The 24158-nt window shown below is 40.3% G+C and overlaps 1 protein-coding gene across 3 annotated transcripts in view; it reads left to right on the forward strand.

The window, feature by feature from the left end:
* The window catches only part of strbp (spermatid perinuclear RNA binding protein), a 98556-nt gene extending 75585 nt beyond the window's left edge, over positions 1 to 22971 (forward strand). For 2 of the 3 annotated variants that reach the window (XM_026174137.2, XM_026174136.2), the window contains exons 6-19: positions 1652 to 1910; positions 5448 to 5563; positions 6373 to 6468; positions 7868 to 7979; positions 8796 to 8893; positions 11089 to 11194; positions 11891 to 11974; positions 12499 to 12707; positions 14168 to 14320; positions 14586 to 14720; positions 15504 to 15644; positions 16127 to 16256; positions 16977 to 17030; positions 22230 to 22971. In XM_026174137.2, coding sequence (XP_026029922.1) covers positions 1652 to 1910; positions 5448 to 5563; positions 6373 to 6468; positions 7868 to 7979; positions 8796 to 8893; positions 11089 to 11194; positions 11891 to 11974; positions 12499 to 12707; positions 14168 to 14320; positions 14586 to 14720; positions 15504 to 15644; positions 16127 to 16256; positions 16977 to 17030; positions 22230 to 22324 — 1788 coding nt within the window. In that variant the 3' untranslated portion in view covers positions 22325 to 22971. Of the gene's footprint in view, positions 1 to 1651; positions 1911 to 5447; positions 5564 to 6372; positions 6469 to 7867; positions 7980 to 8795; positions 8894 to 11088; positions 11195 to 11890; positions 11975 to 12498; positions 12708 to 14167; positions 14321 to 14585; positions 14721 to 15503; positions 15645 to 16126; positions 16257 to 16976; positions 17031 to 19430; positions 20004 to 22229 lie in introns of those variants that run through there. The other variant, XM_080304380.1, reaches the window with a different exon arrangement.
* The last annotated feature ends 1187 nt before the right edge of the window (positions 22972 to 24158 follow it).

Below are 24158 nucleotides of genomic sequence, written 5' to 3' on the forward strand. Positions count from 1 at the left end.
GACTTATACCATCTGTTGTTTCAGTTGGGTTACACACCATTTAAATTATTTCATTTGTAGGATATACATCACTGCAGCCTGGTGAGGGGCTCTGACTGGAAGGGAAGGATTTAGCAATATAACAACAAATGTAGGGAAACACTTTCCAACGTGGCTGGCAAGTGCAGAAATTACCCAATAAATAAATAGTGCCAGAGCACAACCTCTCTGCTCACAATTACATTTTGAGGTGGAGATGGAGAAAAAGAGCGTGTGTGTGTGTGTGTGTGTGTGTGTGTGTGTGTGTGTGTGTGTGTGTGTGTGTGTGTGTGTGTGTGTGTGTTTCCTGTGAGAAATAGTCTCATGTTACGGCCCAGTGACCAGCGATTTTGAATTTCCCATCAGAGCCAAATGGGATGTAGATGGGCCCTCTGTGACTCACTGCTCATTTAAAGGGCAACTGGAATGTAGACATAAACCCAGATATACTTGTTTTTGTCACTTATAAAAACTAGGTAGCTTATTTTCCTTTAATGTTGTTTTCTAGACTTAATCTGGCTTAATCTTGTCAGCTACTCATGGCCAACTCAAGCTTAAATTTAGCTGAAGAGGGTAAGGTCTGTTTTGGGCTATTACAAAGACTTGAATTCACTGTAATTTCAACCGTTACAGTACACTGAGACTTAAAGTGCACATAACTGTGGCTGACTGGTTCACAGAAGGCAGGCAAGAAAATGATTGGACTCAATTAATGATGCCAGAATTGTGTTTGACAGCGTGAGAGTTCGACTTGTTGTAAAGAACAGACTAGCAGCCCGAACACTCAGGAACGCAGGCAAACAAGCGAATACAGATCTTCCTTATTTAACTTACACATAAGCTTTATTTGACATCCCTTTATTCAATATTTTTAATCACCCATGACTGTATATGCTTCATCTGGGCCTCTGTGTGTACTGATCTTTGCATGTCTTGTAGGTAATATTAAGCGTGTTAATTTGTTTAAGTTTGTTCTATACAGTACAGGTGTGTTAAGTAACGGTTGTGGCTGCTGCGTATGCTGACATGAACATATTAGCATAAGTCATCATGTCATAGTGCTGACCAGCGAGGTCAACTGTAATTAATTTCTTCAGAACGAAGGTTGAATGAGGCACAGTGTGCACATAGAGAAACAAATGGGTGTTGAGAAAAATACATAAACAGTGTCTGCAAAACTTATACAAAAGATTCGCCAGATTTCATCAGATATTACTTGATATCTGTGTCTTCAGTAGATTTTACAGCTCTTCCAGAGTTTTATATAAAGGCTATTTGATAATTAGACGCAGAAATTGGGAGTCTATATTCTAACCTGCCAGTGATTTGAAAAAAAAAAAAAGGAAATATCTTTTGAAGGGTCCATGCGATCTTTCTGTCTTCTTACACAGTCAGTTCTGTGGTCAGAAGTATCCCTGGGTGTTTTTATGATGTCCACAAGACTAACTACCATCACTCATTTATTTTCACATAAAAACTTCCCCTTATTAAATCTCCTGTCGTACCTAGTGATGTTGTTGTGGTGTGCTTAAGCCGCACAATGCTGAAATATATTTTGCTTCTTCATCTGTGCTGTGTCATATTGTGGCCTTGGCCTCTTGACTATCGAGTTATGTCTGTTGACACACAACAGAAGCTGACAGAAGAGAAATATGAGGTCACAAGCTCATTGCCTGAGGCGGCCATCTTGGTAAAAACGACAACAGAGCCTAAACTCACTTTGAAGATTACCCTCACCTCACCGGCCATGAGGGAAGATGACGGGGAAGAAGAGGAGGAGGAGGAATTGGAGGAGGAAGAGCAGGAGCTGGAGAATGGGGAAGAAGGAGAAGAGGTGGTGGAGGGGGAAGTGGAGGAAGAAGAGGAAGACCCAGAAAGCAAAAATGGACAAGGTAGGAGCATAGGAATAGGAAAGTTGTTCTCTGTTTGGCCACACCCAGCACATGCACAATCAATTGGTCTTTGTGTTAACTATGTATATGTTATTAGAAAACTCCACATTTTTTGTCAGACAAGAGGTTTGACCTCATGAACTGATGCTGACACAGGACAAGACAGGTACAGGCAGAGGTGGGTAGAGTAGCCAATCATATTTCAGAAAAACAAATACTCAAGATGAATTTTTTAAAAATGTCGACATTATTTTACTGATTTGACAGCCTGCTACACGGTGATCCAGGTTAGTTGCTTTCAAGTGTGTAAGTAGAACTTTCTTCATATGATAGAAAACTAGTATTACACAGTGCTTAGAGTCGTCAAAGATGACAAAAAAAATCTCCACAAACAAGATGCTGCAGACAAAAATATTTAAATGTCAAAGCAAGGAAGCATTAATAATGATCTAAACCCCTGAGGATAGCTGGTCCCTAATCTAGGAGCCAAGAAAAATGCTCATTCACCACAAATCTCAAACTTTAAGTGGGCCAAAGCCAGGAGCTGTGAACCTATCAGTGGCCAACAGGCTGCTAATAGGTAGGAGATCAAAACAGCATTGTTCTTAAGAAGTAGTGAGTGGATTAACAGTTTTTAATGTCACTCCTGATTTTCACAGAAAACCTGTGTAACAAAATCGAGGTGATAAGAGATTAAGCAGCTGAACTTTGGAACAAGTGCAGCGACATCTTGGCTGGAACAAGTATTAAGTGTATTACGATAGCCATTAGTTGATTCGATAGAACAGCGTTTGTTTGTTAAACCTTTTGGAAAAGGGAGACACAGTTTGTCAATAATTCTTAAAGGAGAATTTATTTTAACCTGGATCGTTTGTCATTAAGGTTGTAGAGATTTAGGGTAGCAAGGAGCCACACAAATCTGGCAACTCATCAGCTGACCAAATCATTGTTTGTGTGTAAGGGCATGGAATTTTATTAACATTACTCTACATTATATACACCAGTAAGTAAAGATGTTTTTAAATTGCATATAATTTTCCTTTCCACTGTCGCTAAGTACTTGCTTAAATGGGGTCGTTTGATTTTTGTTTTTTTTCTCTGTATTATTGTAGGATCTTTACTTTACAGTAAGAAGCACCTTGAGGCAACTGCTGTTGTGATTTGGTGCTATATAAATGAAATTTAGTGAATTTTAAGTAGAGAGCTTTTCTACTCTATGCCCCATTCACAATAGTACTTTTTTTTGGCAACCAGGAATTGAACCACCACCTTTCCATTTAGCAGATGACCTGTGCTACCTCCTGAGCTACAGACCCAGTAGTGCAGCCCACACATTGACTGTTCGTCAGTCTGTCTGGTTAATTTGAATTGGAAAGCCAAATTCCAAGAATAAAGGAGAATAAAGTTTGGCTAGTGATGTTTTGTCTCTTGAATCTGCCACTGTAGCAGCAGCAGTTTGTCATGGCTTGGTTTTAATAAGATATCAGACCTTGTTGCATTAATGCCTGAATTAGTCCCATTATCCAAACCAATTATTACAGAAATATACTGCTCCAAAATGTTTCAGTTACTCTAGTTACTTTATGACATTTTACAAAGTAATTAAGTAAAATCGAGCTGAAAGGCTCTGGTGTTGAGTCTGTAAACAACCCATCCCCATTCCCCTGTTTTCATGTGTAGCAGTTACTGGTTATAATTGGTTGTGGGATGTAAGATTGGGAACCAAGGCCAGCAGGCCAGCGAAATCAATAAGCAGCCAGTAGCAAGCTGCCCATCTATCCTGTGGCTCTCATCCAACTAGACACTCAGGTCTCAGAGAGAGATGAGCGATAGCACAAAGGTTTGCCGTACATCATTCCAGATGCCTCGGCATGATAGAGAGGACCCCTCGTATTGTTTTGCATGCATGTGTGTGCTTTACTCACTGATGCAGCTCACCTGCTTTGTGTGGTAAAGGGGGGAGGGTTCACTCCTTTTTTTTTTTATAAATCTCCCTCTGTACTCAGTTATAAAGGGTAATACAGAGAGAGATAATGATAAAAGAAGAGCGCTGATTGAGAGAAGAGGGGGAGGACAAGCGAGAAGAGAAAGACTAATGATCTGCTAGTAGCTGAGCTGTCCAACACACAGCTGGGCCCAGTCTGACAGACCTTAGGATTTACCAGGACACGTCACACTGAAACATAGATCTCACACTAAGGCATGCCATTGTCAGGAAATGCTACACTGCATTTTATAACGCAAGATAAATGCTTTCACTCCGGCACGCATCGGACGCATTTGACATTTAAAATTAATGCCTCTCGAGGCTAGGATTTTCTTTTTATGGGAGACTGATGAGAAAAATATTTACCTAGTTGTGTTTTCATAGAGCCCCAAAGGACTCTTTAATGTGTTTTATTTTATCTCCAGTTGGTCCCACACACAATAAAACCTTCTTTGGAAACCCCATGTAACGGCATTCATTCATACACAGCTGCGTTTGATTCAGCTTGCCGTGCATATCACAGACTTTGTGCTGTTTCTCGCGTAGCAGGCCAGTTGAAGCTGTACTAACCCAGCCAGCCCTGTGTGTAGGGCAGCATGAATCAAATGCTTACATATAAAAGTATAATGCTCTACTTTTACCAACCATGATGCTCTGACTAAACCCTGCCTTGATCCCTCTTGTGTTGTGTTTGTCTCAGACTGGGTCAAACTATCTTAGATTTTTTTTCTTTTCCTTTTCAGTTCTACTTTAGGAGCGCTTGATTCTGTGTTTGCCCAGACAGGTTGTTGAATTGCTTTCTCTGCACCATCATTTTCTCTATGAGCCTGTGAAAATCAAGTGCACCTTAAGTAATGCAGAAGACAAACAAAACTGCTATTTTGACTCCTGCCTGGTGCAGACTGGATCAAAATAAATAAAATCCTTGTCAAATACATAAAGGAGAGATTGATTTACATTGCTGGGCACAATAAAAATGACTCGATATGCTCTAACTGTGCTCACACACAGTAAATCAAACACTCCTTAGGTATTTGTTTTGTGTATGTCTGTGGGGGGGCTCTCCATCCCACAAAGTTGTCTCTTCTTTTGTAACATTGGTTGCTCTGATGTTTTTTTTTAGCCACTGAGTGGATTTAAAATACTAAACCGCTATTCAGTAGTTTGTGCAATTTTCAACACATCTCTTTCTAGGATGGACAGTAAATTTATGATAATATGTGGTGCAGTCAACACACATTTGACTCATCCTAGTGTTGAAAATGGCACTCTATTTAAAGAGTGAGGAGCCCTTGATGGGCATCCATTGCGGATCTGTAATCCGTGCAGCGAGTGAGCACTTTGTACAAGGAGAGAGCAACTTTATGGCATGAAAAGCACCTTGTATGTACCAAAAATATCCATGCATGTGTGTGTGTGTGTATGCTCGCACACACGACTTCGGGTGTGTCTGCGTACATTCACGCGCGCAACACTCAAACACACACACTCAAAGCTGACGTGTGTGTGTTTTACGTTCTCTATATTGGGTTGTTATTGTTTCGTGGCAGTGTTGGGTGCTGCTGCGCAGAGAGTGGAGGCTGAGGAGGAGGAGGAGGGGGAGGTGCTGGATAGACACAGATGTCTGTTGGCCCTGGCAGCGCTGCGACACGCCAAGTGGTTCCAGGTCGGCACCCACTCACTTCCTGTCTTCGTGCCCGATGCTTATTGTAGCCTGACGACTCACCCAGAGAGAATAGTCAGATAGAACTATACTGCCTGTTATGCACACCCAGGGAGTGTAAATGTACTGATTTTACTAAAATAGTAAAATTGAATGTGTATGTTAGAACAAATGCAAATGCACTAATGTTTTCTTTTGTCCTCTAATTTGCATTTTCAGTTTGCAGGATGTTGTTTTGCAACATCATGGCAAAAAAAGCCACTTTATACATACCTGCTCCAAAAGTTTAGTGTAGAGCTGGAAAAGGGTGAGATTAAAAGTTTTTTGTAAAAAAGTATCGTAGGGCTACAAAAGCAATGGTTGATACTTGTTTTTCTTTTTGGCAATTATGTGAACCTGCCTGCTCCGTACAACATGTCAGTGCTTCCCTTCAATTCTCCTTCCATACCCCTTCCCATCTATCTCCCGACTCATTTACCTTATTGGCAAAAAGAAAGAAGAGGAAACAAAAGAAAATAGTGGTAGCCTGTGTATATTCTAGAGACAAACACAAAACACAAAGAAAAAATAATAATAATGAGAAATAATAATTAACATATATGTTCAGTAAACTAATTCAACATCTTTCGCGACACAGAGTTTTAGAAAGATCCAGTCACTTCCTTTTGACTGTGGCTTTGTGATTTTCTGCAGGCGGTAGTCTGTATGTGTTTGAACAAATACCACTGCTCCTATACTCAGTTTGTTCCCTTTTCTCCTCTCCTTTAATCTTCCTCTTTGCCTCCCTCTGTCTTTCCCTTCCACCATCTCAGGCTCGAGTGAATGGACTCAAGTCCTGCGTTATCGTTCTCAGGATATTAAGGGATATGTGCAATAGACATCCCATCTGGGAACCTCTGAAGGGATGGGTGAGTGTTGTGCTCGCCTTGTTGCTCCTGTGTTCAATTACTTATCATCTGTAAATCATGTGTTTTATGCTAAAAACTAGGCAATGTATATAAATGAAACAGGTTACAAATGGAGCTACTTGTGTAGATGGTTTAAATACACTCACTGGATACTTTAATAAGTACACCTTGCTAATGCCAGGTTGGACCCCCTTTTTCATTCAGAACTGATTTAAGTCTTCATGGCAAGGTGCTGGAAACATTTCTCAGAGATATCAGTGCATACTGTATGACAGCGTATTGGGGTCACATAAAGAAAAAAATGTTAGTGTTCATTTTGAGAATAAAGTTGAAATAATATTTTGAGAAAAAAGTCAAAATGCAGCGATTAAAGCTGTTGTTTGAAGTCAAAGAACTGCCACAGCTGCTACACCCTCTACAATTATGCCTTTTGTAGATACGCTATTGACATTGCACTTCACACTCAGTCTTAGTGACATGAAAACTGTTTCTCTTTTAGCACATAAGCACAATGTGGTGATAAATGTTGAAACGATGGTGCAGAAAGCTACATCTAGTCAGAAGGAAAAACTGGGGGATAAAGTTGTTTCACAAATTCATCTACGTGAGGCATTTTGTAACGCTTATATCAGCCCTAGCAGTTGTTTCACTTAAATCTCTACATTTTGACAATAACAATATTTTGAGTTTAATCTGGAAATTTTGACTTTATTCTCCACATTAACAATAATATTTTTGTTTCTTAATGTGACCTTCATGCTCCTTCATAATACATCACACAATAGCAGCAGATTTGTCGGCCACACTTTTTTCTTATGTTCTGTGGTCTAATTTTTGGAGATCCCATACAAACTATAGCCTCAGTTTTCTGTTCTTACCTAACAAGGGTGGCATCGGGTTCCTGCGGCTGGAGCCCATCTGCTCCAAAATTCAGAGTGTTGTGCATTCAGAGACACTTTTGTGCATATCTCAGTTGTAAAAATTGGTTATTTTGCATTCCCTTTCTATCAGCTTAAAGCAGTCCAACCATTCTCCTCTGACATCAACAAGCCCAGCCAAGCCCATTTCTTTAAAGTTTACAGATGGTTGTGTGGAGAAACCCCAGTAGATCATCATTTTCTGAAATACTTAGACCAGTCCGTCTAGCATCACCAACCATGCCACATTCACAATCACCTAAATCAACCTTCTTCCCCATGCTCAGTTTGAACTCGATCAGGTCTTCCTGACCACGTCTACATGCCGAATGCACTGAGTTGCCATGTAACTAATTCGAAATTTCTGTTGAACGGGTGTACGTAGCAGCAAAGTGGTCAGTGAATGTACCTTTTAATGACATATCACCCACATTTCTCTATTATTGCATGCTTATCTGTTTTTATGTCAACTTTTTTCACAGCCCTTGGAGCTTATCTGTGAGAAAGCCATTGCCACCTGCAACAGACCCCTTGGGGCAGGAGAAGCGCTGCGCAGAGTCATGGAGTGTCTGGCCTCAGGCATACTGCTCCCAGGTACTTGGTGTGGTGTATTCATGAAGGAATTTGGCTACATTCACACTGCAGGCGAAAGCGCATCAAATCACTTTGAGCGTTCACACTAGAGCGCGTTTGCTGTCGCATTTTATTTGTAGTGTGAACGAGCATACAAAAAAATCGGATTTGATCAAAAAATTGGAGTTGAACGTAGCCTTAGTGACTGCAAAGATTTGAGTAGATGAGGATGTATTTTCATACAGTTTTCTGGCATTTCTTACCAGGAGAGCTAAATAAAGTTCTTAATGTGGGTAGATGAGGAGATATATCACAGCTCTGCTTGACACATTTTTGAGCAGTTTTTAAGAGAGGTCGAGACATTATAAATGACCCAGCAGAGCACAGCTGTCTGAGGCAGGTCATCATTATTATTATGGAAGCATCTTAATTAGAGCTAGCTTAATGGCTTCTTTGCAAAGTGTTCTGCATCACTGGGTAAAATTGTCTTTGAATAAAGCTAATTTACTTTGGATCAAAAACCAGTGTTCTCCTCTCGGACTGGTGCTTTTCAAGTGCCTACTTTGAAGGACTGAAAGGAGCTATTTAAAAGTGGAAGAGTGGAAGTTTAACAAACTGCAAATAAAAAATAACCCATTTTAATTCAAAGGGAAATGTATGCCACACTAGTAGGAGAATGTTTATTTACCTACAAGATGTTTTTCTCCATTCATTTTAATTCTCAAGATTTTCACTGTCTCTTTTAAAGTCAAGCCCAATTAAATGCTGCTGAGCTGCACCGTCGGCACAGAAAGTGACAATGACTGACTTAGCATGTCTGTGTGTCACTTCCCCCAGGAGGCCCAGGTTTACACGACCCGTGTGAGAAAGAGCCAACAAACACACTCGCCAGCATGACTGACCAGCAGGCTGAGGACATTACCTTCAGTGCACAGGTACACACGTACAATGTAGTTTAACTATGGCATTGCTATCACCCAGTGCTTCTTGCCCTGAGCTGGCAGTGTGTGGGAATCACTCAGCAATATGCCCATTAGCAAGACAGGAAGACCTCATTGCTGCCCGAACCACTCATTCTGCGAGCACACACACACACACACACACACTTACATTCAGTCACCAGAAAGAGCTGTGTGGTGCCGCATTTTAATGATTGGTGTGGGAAGCTATTGCCATTGCAAGCCATAAATCCATCTCTGACACCTCGAGGACAGTATTTATGCGCGTGTGGTATTTGTGTGTGTGTGTGCGTGTGCCGTCATGTCCTTTGACACACACACTTGAGCGAGCAGGGCAGCCTCTGAGCCTCGTGGCTTAGTGAATCTTGCCGTCCATTTCCTTTTGAAGGCAGCCTGGACGAGGCTGGAATGTCAATGGGGATAATTGCATTGGAGCAGATACAAGAGCAGATAGGAGAGAGGGAGCTGTTCTGTCAATGAGCTGCACCAGGTGTCATTAATATCTGAGACACTCTACCCCCCTAATAGATTTATATTAGCAGAGTCTCTATGTGCCATTTGGTTATCTGTTTGTGTAGAATAGGGATGCATGTAAGACACTGAGCATGATAAGTTAACATAAAGACAAATGAGTCATTATGGTTGAATTTGGGTACAGTTTTGGTGCTTTGTGGTGCAAGATAAGAAAGTGTTTTGAGTTTTTTTTTTTTAAATTGTATATTTAGAAGTTTGCCCATGCATTATCCAGCTTTATACTCCTATGTATTGCAGATTCACTTAAGTACAAAATGTCCATTGTTGTTTAAGTTAATTTGTGTTGTGACAAATTAACTTAAAGAACTGTTGTTACTCCTCATCGGAACAGTTCTTCTGTCTCAGATATTCAGGATATAGCAAACAGCACAGACAGTGAGTTATCACAGAGTAAAGAGTGAAGGAGCTTCTTACATGTGTTTATCGACTCTAGGCTATACATAAGTTAAACATTGTAGGATATTTTGACTCTCTTTACTTAGACTTAAAGAGTACCGTATTTCCCGGAATACAAAGCGCACCTAAATATTAGCCGCACAAGCTAAAATCAGGGGAAAATCCTGTTTTGTGCATACATTAGCCGCACCTGACCAAAAGCCGCAGGTGTTTCAATGTTGACTTATCATATGTAAGAGAATATGCACAAAGGGAATTGTCAGGAAAGAGATGGCTGTTTGGAGACATCACTTTTATTAATATTTTGAAAAACAAGTTATGGGTACATATTTGCACATGTAGTACATAACAATAACCTACAGCACACCAGAACAATAGATTCGGCCTACCTTTTAGGCTCAGGTGCAGCGACACAGCTTTAACAAGAAGAAAAGTCAGTCATTCACCACCATCTTTCTCTTCTTCCTACGCACTAAAACCACCAAAGTCCTCTTCTCCAGTGTCGGATACAAACAGGCTCATGATGGCTTCGTCATCCACTCTTCTTCTCTCCTTCGTTGTCACTTTCAAAACCAAGTCGAACACCCTCAGAAGGGCCGTGGCGGTGTCCTCCTCTCCATCATGCAGCAGTCCAGCCCTTCAAAATCCGTTGGTGATCGTGGATGTTTTCACACTTTTCCACGCTGTCAGAATCCACCGGTGGAGTTGGGCATAACTTGCTTTTTGGGCATAACTTGCAAGTTTATCGCCGCTCATCATCCACGACTCCCGCTGAACGCGTAGCGCTACTTTGAAGTTTGTTTTTCGCGCTACTTCGTACGGCACTACGTTGCCTGGCGGACGGACGTGTGACTAACATACCACTCTTGAACCCCGATCCTTCCGCCAGGCAACGTAGTGCCGTACAACAGCGGAACACACAAAACAAATCGTCTTACGATATGACAAAAATCACGGACAATCCATAGAAAAGCCGCACCTGACTAAAAGCCGCAGGGTTCAAAGCTTGTGCAAAAAGTAGCGGCTTATAGCCCGACATTTACGGTAACTCCACCAGTTGCATCCTTTTTAATGTTTTATACTGTTTTTAAAATAATTTAATAATGTTTTATAATGCTAGTAAACATCTTGAATACTGCACGCTGTGCCTCTGTTGACATCAAATCTGTCTTGGTTCAAATGCGTTTCTCAGCTTTCATCATCTTTCTTTTTGTGTATGGTGCGTGATTTGTGTTCAACAGCATGCTCTCAGGCTCATGGCGTTCGGACAGATCTACAAGGTGTTAGAGATGGAGCCTCTTCCCTCAAATAAACCATCGCAGAAATATCCGTGGTCTGATAAAGAAGGTGTGTACCTTTTTTTATTCCCCATTGCTGCTCTGCCTGCCCGTCCAGTTCTAGATCAGACAAGGCCTTGGCTGTCTTCTCACATTTGTCATGACCTTTCTGGGTGGATTATGTGTTTTCTATGCACTTCTGTAGCACTGCCAGCATCATCAGAAAGGCTGACATATTAATCATAATAAAACTAGCTTCAGTGATGTAGGTATGTTATATACATTTTTTTCTCAGTTTTTTTATTGACCCTGTCTCCAGTGCCACACTAAGGATTTTAGCTTTAGTGAAATTGCTTTAGGTTGTGCATGCTTTCTGCAGGAAAAAGAGAGACTCACAGAAATCTCATAAGATCTTGAGCTGGCACATAGCCAAAGTGACTTTCGTGGAAAATCGAAAATCGGCCTTTTGAAATTTTGATGCTGACATGGAAAAAGCATTTATGGATTAAGGTGCACGTAGGGCACGATCTGGTATGTCTTCCTCATTGTTTGACTGTTTGCTGGTCTGCCTGTCGGCTCTGTTTATCTTCTCTGTGTGTTCATCCGTCCTGTGCTTGTTCTCTTGTATCGTTTGTTCTCTGTGACATTGCCTTTGTGTGTTTTTGTCATACACAATTGCCACATGTGTAAGTCGACATAAACATCTCTTGTATTTAGTGATTGATTAGTAATTCTCTCTGTGTTTATCTGTGTCTCTTGATTTTAGGGTTAGGTTTGAAGAGGCCATATGATGATGGAGCAATGGATGACAAGGACCTCATCAAGAAGATGAAGAGGAATCTAAGAAAAGGTACAAGGAGGAAGACAAATCTAATATTGTAGTCTGCTTGTTATATTTTAAAGCCTAACAGTGTATATGATTCAAAGTATGTTATATTAGAAAATGTTCTTTCATCATTCGATTTTCATGATTTTATCTACTGAGAAGCTTCGCTTATCTTCACCTTGTCTCTCTTTTATTGCTCCCTTCCTCTCTTTTTCATTCCTCTGAGACACATCGATGCTATTGATTGTTAACATTTTAGTAGGCCACCCAACCATTCCTAGTATTTTCTTTGTACAAGGAGAAGAGGAACCATAGCTAATCGAGGCAAAGAGGGATTTCTATATATTGGCAAAAAGGAGGAAAGTGATTAAAGGCACCTTTATTCCTCATAAAAAAAACTTGGCAGAATACTGAAAAACATTACAAATTACCCTGATTTTTCTCTACTCTGTCCAATTTCAGCTTTTATAACTTTTGCATTACAGTTTTTAAATGTACCCTGGCTTTATGTCTTACTATTATTCTCTCTTACCTGTTTTTGGCCTTAGTCCTGGACAGTAAAGCCATAGACTCCAACCAACCAATGAACGCCCTGATGCGGCTGAACCAGATCCGGCCAGGGCTGCAGTACCGCCTGCTGTCCCAGTCAGGGCCGGTTCATGCTCCAGTCTTCACCATGTCTGTGGACCTAGATGGAACAGTTTACGAAGCCTCTGGATCCTCTAAGAAGACTGCAAAGCTTCACGTTGCAGTCAAGGTAAGCTTGATTTCTGTGTTTGATTACATTTGTGTCTTTATGTTTTTTAAACATGGTTGGTTAGAAATGTAGCCTCACAGCAAGAAGGTTCTGAGTTCAACTTGCTGGCTGCTGTCTTTCTCTTTAGCAGTTGCATGGCCACAGGTGTGAATGTGAGTGCGGGGGATGTCTATATCTCTATATGTTAACCCTGTGGCAGACTGGCATTGTGTCTAAGGTGCAGCCCTCCTCCCACCACATGACAGCTGGAATAGGCTCCACTAGGAAGAAAATGGATGGATAAAATAACATATAGAGAACAGTAAAAATAGTCTTAATAATTTCTAATGCCTCTCACGGTTGCTGTGACTTAATGTCTGACATAAGCATTCACTTGGACTCAAGGATGAACTGGCTAAAGGTCACTGTGACCTCAAAATTGCCACTCAACAACACCTTTGCCATTATTCAGTGCCATAACTGAGGAGCAGAAGATTTAGATGGTGAACACATTTTACATTTGATCAAATGCTGAAATAGTGACACTAATTTTTGGGGACCACCTATTCAAGTCTTCAGGCCACATGCCATATGAGTCTGGACGAGCACGGATTTAAACTCCAACTTGACAGGTTGGCAGTAGCCTGAGGCCTCAAGGTGGTAATTTCAGTTGGCTCCCTGAAAAATTTCATAAGTTCCAGCTGACGCCAAACCTGTATGGCTACAAATATGTTTTTGCCTACCTATACCTGCTGATGTGTTTGTGTGTGCGAGGAAAGTTGGAGGTGGGCAAATCCATGTAATCCCAAAGTGGTTGTGAACAAAGAGGCTCTCCAGAGCACCGAGCTGGGATAATCCGCTGTCCGCTCCATTCCCATAAAAGGCTCTTTCTCCCCACCTCTCCTTCTTTTCTGTTCTCCTTCTTGCTCACTTCCTTTCTCTCATGTGCTCATCTTTTGATCTCTCTTTCTCGCCTTCAGTTTCTTTACCTCCTGCTCTCTCTCCTACTCTTACTATAGGGGCTGGTTGAGCAGCTGTGACACAATCAACGTCCTTCCCTCCCTTCTTCTCTCCCTGTCTGTGTGCTGCTGTCTTGTCAAGGACTTACATTAAAGTGATATGATACTCAAATCAGCTAACCATTGTACAGCTGAGCCATTAATACTGCAGTATTCCTGCCTCAAGAAGAGATATTGGTTGAAATAGATTCTCAGCATGCTTCTTTAATTCAATCTTTTTTGCCTGATTACACTAATGCAGTCTTCTCAGAATGAAGTGATCTGACGTAAAGGAACATAAGTGAGTTCATCAGAAATCATGTTCATATTGCAAAAGCAATGTAAGATTGTTTGATTAGTCACTTTAAAGGTTTTATTTTTTATTTCGTTGCTTTAATGCATATTAGCCCTTTTAGGTGTCTTTGCCTGCCTTTTTCCTTCCTTTCCTACCTTTATTTTTACTTCCTTGCCTTCGATCTCAAGGTTCTCCAGGCAATGGGCTACCCGACTGGATTTGACTCAGACCTGGACCCCATGAGTTCAGACGAGAAGTCGGACAGTGAGGGGAAGAGCGAGACCTCCTCGCACACTAGCAATAACCCAACACACTCCTCGGACAGTTCCAACACGCTTGAGGTAGGGAATGAGAAGTGTGTGTCAACAAATGAAAGCACACGCTTAGTTCAAATGCTTTTTTTTTAATCTGGTAAAATTTGATTTGAGCTACTGAAGCATAATAGGAGGTCAGTGTGGTTTAACATGAAACGCACCTAAATCACTGACATTTTCATACCATGCGTCATCTCCCATGTTAACTGTCATATTTGTTATTTTATAAATAAATGAACCCACTTTTAAATTAAGTTACTTAAATACCTTGAAATACCTTTTCACTCTCCAGGTGCGAACTCAGGGTCCCATACTGACAGCGAGTGGAAAGAATCCTGTCATGGAGCTAAACGAGAAGAGAAGAGGCCTCAAATATGAGCTCATCTCTGAGAGTGGAGGCAGCCACGACAAACGCTTTGTTATGGAGGTGAGAGAAAAATGTTTTTGTTACGGATCTTGTCAAAAGCAAAAGTTTAAAAAAAGAAGTTGCCTTTGAACATTGCCTGCTTTTTCAGTCCTTTTCAGTCAGTCCAGTTTTATAAATCCATATATAGTTATATCTATATATATGCACTAGCCTTATGGCATATGGGTTGTCTGCTCAACCCAGTAAGGAATGCCGGTGTCCCAGGTCAGGCTGTGTTAAAAAAATGTGCTCATACCAAATATTGGCATTCATCTTGTTAGATTTGTAAAAATTCAGTTTTTACCATATATATTATATTTCTATTTGTGTTTGCACATTTCAATAAATCAGTGCACTTATTTCCTATCAAAATACATGTATAAAGAAATGAGGTCTCAAGCCTTGTGCACAGTATTGTACACAACCAGAAACAGGCTCATCACCCGGCAGAGTCAGTGGGGTGGTTTGTTTTCCGACATGCCTGGTTGCTCCATCGCTCTGCTGATTGATTAGCAGGCCTGCTTGACAGCAGGGCATCCTTAAACAAGCCGTCCTGTTCAGCAAGACTCGCTGACTGACTCACTGAGGACTTCAAAAAACGTTGCCTTTGGCCCACATTGTGTGATTTTTAGCTCTAACAGATTTGTACTATAAAAAGTGTGAATACCCATAGAAAGACCTACATCAATAAAATAAGAGAGAATTAATTGTTTATAAATCACTACAGGTCTAAAATGTAGTATGTTTCTTTTGTTTTTCCCTAAGCATAAAACACATTTCTGTGAATATTTGTGTGCATGTTAGGTGGAGGTTGACGGGCAGAAATTTCGTGGGGCAGGCCCCAACAAAAAGGTAGCAAAGGCCAGCGCTGCCCTAGCAGCTCTGGAAAAACTCTTCTCTGGTCCCAACGCAGCTGCAAACAAGAAGAAGAAGATATTGCCTCAAGTAAGGAGAGACACACTTATGCAGCACAACCCTGACACAGAAGTCCCCAATTAACTCTGTAGCATGTGCATTTACACTGAAACAACAATAAACTATTAAACCAGTCTTTCTGTCCTATTTTGCATTACTGTTATACTCTTTCTGATCAAAAAGCAGTTGGAGAGTTTGCCCAATGTGTCCCTCTATCAGTAATCAATAACACTTTGTTTAGACTGATTTAACAAGTTTAACAGATCAGTACTTTTATGAGATCACCCCTCTTCCGCTTATGTTGTCAGTAACGCTATTTCCCATATAGATCTGTAAAAAATGAGACCCAAGTGCATTAGAACATTGTCAGTGTTACATGCATGTTTGATTTGATATGTTCTTGCAGTGCCGCTGCATTCATGCGGTTCAAACACACATTTTTCTAGCTTTATGGCCAGCTTCTGATCTTGGCATTGTGATTGTTAATATGTGTACTCTGTGCCTGTGTTCAGACCAAAGGAGCCCTGGCAGCAGCAGCAGCAGCCTCAGCAGTAGCAGCTCAGGTTGCCAGAGGAAGAGGAAGAGCGGCCCTAGCAAGAGGAGCCTTCGTCAGTGCAGCTGCACCTGGATATGTCACTCCAGGTAGTGAAGGGATTTTGTGTCTTGTTATGTGACAAAAGAAAAAGTCACCAGTTTGCAACGCTGTAAATGTTGCATTTGTTGTTTTTAGATATAAATCAATAATACACAGCTAGCACAGTTAACCACTTAACATTTTGCATCATAATCTTCATTTTTCTTCTTCGAAAAATGCACATCAAATTATACTGGACATGGTTTTTAACTCAAATCTCTGTTCCCAAGCTTGCCGATATCCCATTTTACCACTGTACAGAATTTCTTGGCTAAACTGTATTTTATATTATATTTTTTATTTGACATGACAGTTTCTGCAGATCTGGCATTTTCTTTTTTTCTTGGCCTTAAAATTCTGACATTTTCCTCTGCTTTAGGCCGCTTACTTATTTTCCTGTGGTTAAAAAAACCCATGCATTTCCCTGTAGCTGTATTGCAAAATATCACAAATACCCTACAGTCACCTATAGAAAAGGGGATAGCAGTAATTTGTTGAGAGCAGATAAACTGTGTAGCATAAAAACCACTGCAAGATTTATCTTCATTATGCTTGAGGAGTACAGCATCTACTTAGGTCTCATACTTTAAACCCATAGCTGTCTGCTAGAATCTGCTAGAAAGTGGCCAAAATAGTCATCTGAAGTTACACAAAAGCTGAAACGTGTGTTAGTTTTGGATTTAACAAGTGCAGAATTGAATTAGACCTTGTAACCTCTTTCCCAACAGGCTTTGGGACACCGTATGGCTACAGCCCTGCTGCAGCAGCTGCTCCTGCGTACGGTACGTGCCTCTTCGCGTCCACTCCTCATCAGCTCAAGCCTCCTTTTTCCACCTGTAACCTCCCTCCATCTCTCGCTCTCTCACTCTCTCTTTTTCTCTCTCTCGCTCTCTCTCTCTCTCTCTCTAGCCATTTGTGGGTAAATTAATGAATCTTCAGTAGGTTTACACTTACAGCCCTTGTCCTCGACTGCTTTTTATATCCATTGCTTCTCTTTTCGCAAAATGATTTTAAAATCTTGACCCCCTTTAAGATCCAAGTTTTAGCGTTAAACATTTAATCTCTTTGTTGTCTTTCTACAATCAGATCTGTGCTTTGGCTAATTGTCCACTCAGTCCGTATGTGTTAATCTGCCTGTTGCCTCTTACACTCTCATCTCTTATTGTTGGACTGCTGCTCTATCAGCACAGAGTGCTGTCGTCTGTTTCCGGCTTTCATCTAAAATCATCCAAAAAACAATCCTGATTGTGTTTATATCAACACATCTTCCGGCATTGCCTTCAAATAGTTTAAATGCAAAAGAGTAGAAAACTATAAAAAATATTTGAATAGTTACCTTGTTTCTTGACTTTTATTAACCTTTTATTAACCTGAGCCCTGTTCGTAGAGCCATCATCCGCATTTCTGTTTAGATTAGCAGAAGGAATAGAACGAGTTCCAATTTTTTTTTCCCAGTACTTTTAAGATACACACCAGCTTTCCATCAGTAGGACTGCTGCTACACTGTTTTCTTGTTCTCAGGACATAATATATACTTGACCTTCAATAGCATAGGTATTGGCGAAAAACCCACTCCATACACATATTTACCTTAACAGAGCGAGTCCTGTGCAGTGGGACTTTACATGTAGTACTAGGAGGCCTCGTCGTCCATCTTACAGCCTAGTTTGAAAGGGTCTTATGTGCTAGAAGAAACTACCTTGAGGGCCCCAGGCAGATTTGTAACAACCCCCTGAGAACCCAACATCCCTGAAAATGAAATCCACCTCAGTTATACAGTATGTTTATGAAAGCTGGAACCCACTGTTAGTTCTCAGGCAGTTTCAACTGGGTTTTTTACATGTTAGTGCAACACCTTTCCTTGCTAAAATAGTCTGCCTTCGCTGGCGTTTTCAAATAGTTATTGTTTACCAAAACAATACATCAGTAGCTGGCCTCATACTAAGCAACTGAAAAACAGTAGTGCATAACTAGGCTATTAAATGCCCTGCATGTTCTGTGGAAGCATATAAATTGCTTTGTACTGTGTGCACCTTTGACCCGTTACTCATCCGAACATGTCACGTATCTGGCTTGTATAACTAGTCCTGACCTTGAACTTACTCTGCACCTTCCCACAAGTAAGTAGGAAGTTCAGTGGAGATTAAAAATATGCATTGAACTAGATAAAAAATATAGACACGAAATGTTTCATCCACACAATTTGCAACAGCACAACGTTTGATATCTCTCTTTAGTGTTTTGGTCTCTATCTCTGCACGTGTATTCTTGGACCCTGAAAAAAAATAGCTCTGCAAGAATAACAGGTAAAAAAATAAAAAGCAACTTTTGGCTGCTCACTTATTCGCAGGGGGTCGCCACAGCAGGTAGCTCTGCGTGTTTGATTTGGCAGATTTTTACGCCGGATGACCTTCCTGACGCAACCCCAAAGTCACTTGTGTCTCCTCGCTGTTCAAAAATATTTCCCTTCTAACAATCAATCTAAGGCCACACTTACTTTAGGCTATCTATCTTCTGATTATTCCATAAGCTGTTAGATTTATTACTACAGTGTCAGTTACGGAACAATGCGAGCACCAGCTTCTGTTTCATTACCTATTTTTCAGGTGATTCTTTCTCTTTATTTTACCCCTTCATTCCTAATTTTAAAGCCTTGATCATCATTATTAACATTACCAGTGTACACACTAGTGTTATTGTTGCGATCAAGAGCAATTATCGGATTAGTCACACTGATTAAACCTTTTTTTTTTTTTATTCTAGTGCAACCTGGCGTAATTATTACTGCCTTTACGATCTAGAAAAAAATCTAGGAAAATCCCGTCTGATTGTCTAAAGGCCCTGCTGGTCACCATATTCCAAATCATAATAAATAACGGGATTGTGAAATCAACGCTTTTAAATTGACTCAAATAGACTGAAATTAACAGAATTGTACAAAATTAAACTTTAGCTTTTCTTTTTAACTCCCGCTTTGTCTTCTGTGGTAAACCACTAATAAAGGCTGTCACCTCGTGTGCATACATTCCTGCTTTTTCTCACGCAGTTACACTTCTACCTCTGGGAACCTGCTTGTCTAGTGTGACGGGTGTTTGATGGACATGCTCTTAGCATATTGAGCATTGGTTATTTGTTCCCCAGAACTCATGCAGAGCTATGCTCTTCTCATGTCTCCCCTCTAGGTTTGCCCAAGAGAATGCTTCTGTTGCCTGTCATGAAAGTGCCCGCCTACCCCGTCCCCCACTACCACTTCTTTTAGCATAAGAGACACGCCATACCAAAATGCACCTAGGTTTTCTGTAGAAGGGAGACAGGTTTTTTTCTTGTTCTTTTTTACAGTATGACGAAGGGGAAAGGATTAAGGACTTGAGCTGAAGATTTGTAAAAGTGCTTTTTTGCTTATTTTATATTGTTTTTGGTTCCAAAAACTTTTATGAATATTAGAAACCCTGCAGGTTTTAAGTTCTTAAGATATAAAAACATTTAAAAACTTGAAGGATTTGTACTGTGAATTGTTACCTCATTCTTTGAGTCTAAATAGTAATATATCTATCGATCCATATTTCTATCGATATATATATATATATTTAGCCTTTTGTTATTTTGTTCTTTCCTTGCTAAAGACGATGATATCCTTTGCAATATGACACACACATCACACATATTCTGTGTACAAAGAAAATAATGTGAGTGGTGTGAAAGATGTATAGGAACAAATCATCAATGCTGCAAAATAAAGTTTATCTTCAATAAAAGCTGAACAGCTCCTGTTGTATATCTCATTTAAAGGCTTTCAGCTACGAAGGAACTTAATAGAGTAGCGCCTTCCTCTTTGGTTCTGTTTGGACTGGATTTGTACTTATGTCACCTAACGTAGACAGATTTACCTATCCTTTTTCAAACCTGCAAATAGTACTATAAAACCTACACTATTAAACCTATAAATAGTACTAGTACTGTTAATATTCCAAGCTCATGCATTTGCAAATATTGAATTTCAGTACCTCGTCACCTCTCAATTCATCTCTTTGACCTTCAGCTTAAAGATTACTCAGAGAAAAAGACAAAGACGACATGATGAATTTAGAACGCCCTAGTTAGATCCTCCATCTTGCATTCAGCTGCACGATCTCATTACTGCATGTGGAATTAATATTCGGCAGGTTTCCCGCAGCTCTCAGAGTTAGCGCCTACAGTATTGCATTTGTTGTAATGTGAGCTAACGGCAGTCTTTTGCAACAGAAGAATACTGACATTGCTTAAAAGGACCTCACTAGCATAAATCATCCTACAAATAATAAACTTAATATGTTCTGCACAGACATTTAAATCAGTGTTTTTCATCTTTGCCTGACATTCGAGTTGTAGCTCCGTGAATCATACTTCACCGTCAGCATTTTCATGTTGTTGTTTCATAATTTTCAGTGTCATTGTCAGTATGGTTTGTTGTGTTTGCTCATTTTTTTCCCTCGATGCTAAGCACCAGCACCAATAATACCACTAAAACCTGGGCTTAAAACTATCCTCTATAAGATGATTGTAAAGAAAAAAACAGTCTTTATAAATAATAACTAAGAGGAAAATGGCTCAATGTAAATAGAGTGCAGTGAAGGTGAAACTCAAGCTTATTCCATCAACACACCAGTCAAAGAGTGCCAATCGAGACAGAGTTCTGCCCGTGGCCCTTCAACCACGTCTTGGTCATCCAACCAGCAAGTGATAACCACACCCCCCTTCGAGGACGTCTCCATGGTTACGGCTATGAGGCGCAGCCATTGGATGAGAGGACCCAATGTCTTGTCCAATGGTTGGTTGAGCTCCTCTGAGTTGTTATAAAGCCCTTAAATAATCTCTGTCCTTCTGAGACGTTAACTTCAATCTTACACGATTGAACACTATTACCACTTCTTCCATTTTGTGTTTGTTTTTTTCTCTTATTCTTTTTGTTCAGGTTGATATTATTTCAATGCATAAAGACCCAAAGATCCATAGAGAATATTTACTCGTTTTGATATTTAGGGAAATATGTTTTATGGCTTTGTTGCACTTTAAGTTAGTTAGTTTAACATAAAGATTGTAAGCAGGGGGAACAGCTAGCCAAACTAAGCTCAGGAGCTCGCATTGTAGAAATGTGGCTGAAATTAAAGCAGCAGAAACTAAATTATCATGATTTTTAGTGTCTTACTCTGCACCTTTACAGGACATGGGCATAGAATCCCCAGGGGTGTCCAATTATATCTGCCACCTGGACACCAGCAGACAACCCTTTGAGTCTGGTTGCAGGGTGGTGCCACCAAGGATCAGACTTGTTCTTGGACTGTGCAGCCTGAATTAAAAGCTTGGGTTCTTTGTTGTGTTCCCCCAGCCTTTCCTCACCAGTTTTTGCAGTGTAATAAGGCACATTGTCTTTCTGTCCTATCACGATGGTCCGACCCAGTGAGACAGACCTTTAACTAGACACTTCTTTTAATGTTCTGACTGGAAAATGTACATTTCTTCTAAAGCAACCAGTTTTCTTCTGAAAAATCAGCTCCACAGCCACGAGAGGTATTACAGATCCTAATAACACAATTTAGCACAGTGTGTTAAATAAACTAAAAGTGTAACTATTAGTCTTCCTGGCGCCCCTAGATCCTATTTTTGTCCTATTTTTGGACAGAGAGAGGCTCGCTGTTTCCCCCTGTTACTAGTATTTTTGCTAAACTAAGTGTCCTTTGGATGCATCTTCATATTCATTAGACAAGCGGCATTGATCTTCTCATCTTCTTATCTTCCAAAAAAGCCATTAAGAATATTTCCCAAAGTGTTTTGACTATTGCTTTAATTTAATATACAGGACATTTCTACACACATTTCTACATTCTGCGCTATTTTAAATACACTCATATAGTTAATATACTTATATACCACTTTAAAAAAGTGTTTTAAAAACGTGTACTAATTAATCAATCTTCCTTTTTCTCTGATCTTCGTCACTGCAGGTGGTCTATTTATTGACAATCCTTTCTACCAGCCGCGCACCATCGCTCCTTTTATCATTCATCTGGGTCCACAGGATCTCTTCTCTGACTTCTAGAGGCAGCACATTGTTGGAGGCGCTCTTCACACTTACCTGGCTGCACACATGCCCATCTGTTTCTCCGTCTAATGCGGGCTGCCTTTGAATCCCAGCTGATGGATTCACACATTCAGAACGGTTTCAGTTTGATCAGTCTACTGACGAAACTTTCCTCCTGAGAAAAAAAGAAAAGGCAGAAACTATCTGAACCATCGACCGAGAGGCACAAAGCACCTCTTTCTGTTTCCTCGTCTCTTCACCCAGATCATCTCCTCAGAGGAGAGCGACTTTACAACAAGCAATACTCGGATTTTACGAGAAACGTTCAGCTGTGACTGTGCAGGGCTGGGCTGGACTTTCTTATAGCAATACACCTGAACTCCTCTCTTTGAGCTTACTTACTTACTTGAGAAGATGTGAATGTCCAACAAAGTTTTACCCAACACAGCATTGCAATAGCTTATTTTGATTGTATATTCAATGTATGTGTGCGTGTGGCTATAATATAACACATATATACACACACACATATATGTATGGTGTATTTCTATAACAGTGTGTTGACAATATTAGTATATGATGATGTATTTATGTAAATACTCTATAAAATATAACTATTGTTGTTATAAATTATTTTAGAATTATAAAGTGTAATGTAACTGTAATATCACAGTATAGCTTTCTTCCAATTTTATATATACTGAGCAATTGAAGCTAGTTCTAGGAGAGGCAATATTATCTTTGGTATTCCTATAACCTGTGCTGTTAGAATAATAATGCTTCCTTCTTTCCTTCCTTCCTACTTTTCCTCTATCTTTGATGTCTTTCTGAGCCTTTCTGAGCACGCTCTCTGCTGCCCGAGGTTTGTTTACACTGCCCGGACCAGAGGTGCTCGCTACTGAACACACTTATAACCACACACTGACACACAGACAAACGCACACTATTCCTGTCAGAAAGCACATTTTCTATAGTCTCATTGCTGGCAGGGAATACTGTTGTTACAGTATGTGTATGCTTGGATGTACACGCTCCTCCCTCTTCCATTAATGGACACACCACCACCTCGGCACAGATCACACATCAGCTCCGTCCCGCAAGCCTTATAGGGACCAAAAGCACAGCTCACTGGCACTTCACTGTTTCTTCTTTCTGCAGACACACACATTCACACACATTGTTTCCTCCAGCTCTCTGTGGCTGTTCTCTGCTGAATGGAAGTGATGCTGCTGGTAGCGAAAACACATGAGCATCTTACAGGTTGGGAAAGATACAATACAAATTAATATTTGGGACAGTTTTTTCACAGAAATGTGATTTGGGTCATCAGGAGTTTGGACTGAGAATGCAGTTTAATCATCGTTGTACATGAACGTAGTTATCAGTGTCAAAGCTGTCTTTGGCCTCATGTTACCTTACCTGAAAATAATTTAAGTATCAGATTCGCATTTGGTGTTCAGCTCAGTTGTATAAGGGAAGAAAAAGTTCAATCTGTGGATATGATCATAGCCATGTGTCTCTAAATATTGAGGCTAAGATGACCAGGTCAATGACCACAAACTTTTGACATAATTGTACAGTAAAGGAAGGCAAATTAGCTTTTCATGTCATCCTAAAATTTTGAGTAGTTGATTGTGTAGTACTACTGTTATAGCACAATTTATGTCATAAAATTACTGGCAGTTTAGGTAACTGTAAATTCTAAAGCAGTCCATTCAGATTCTGTTTGGATTTGATTTTGCGGCATCAAATGAAGCACAATCCCTCCAGATCAGCTGATATCAGTGCCAGCCCACGTCTGCTGGTTATACACAGCCAAGTGGTTAATCTCATGTAAACTTCACTGTTTGAG

The sequence above is a fragment of the Astatotilapia calliptera genome, chromosome 7 (genome assembly GCF_964374335.1).
Source record: "Astatotilapia calliptera chromosome 7, fAstCal68.1, whole genome shotgun sequence".
Classification (NCBI taxonomy): Eukaryota; Metazoa; Chordata; class Actinopteri; order Cichliformes; family Cichlidae; genus Astatotilapia; species Astatotilapia calliptera.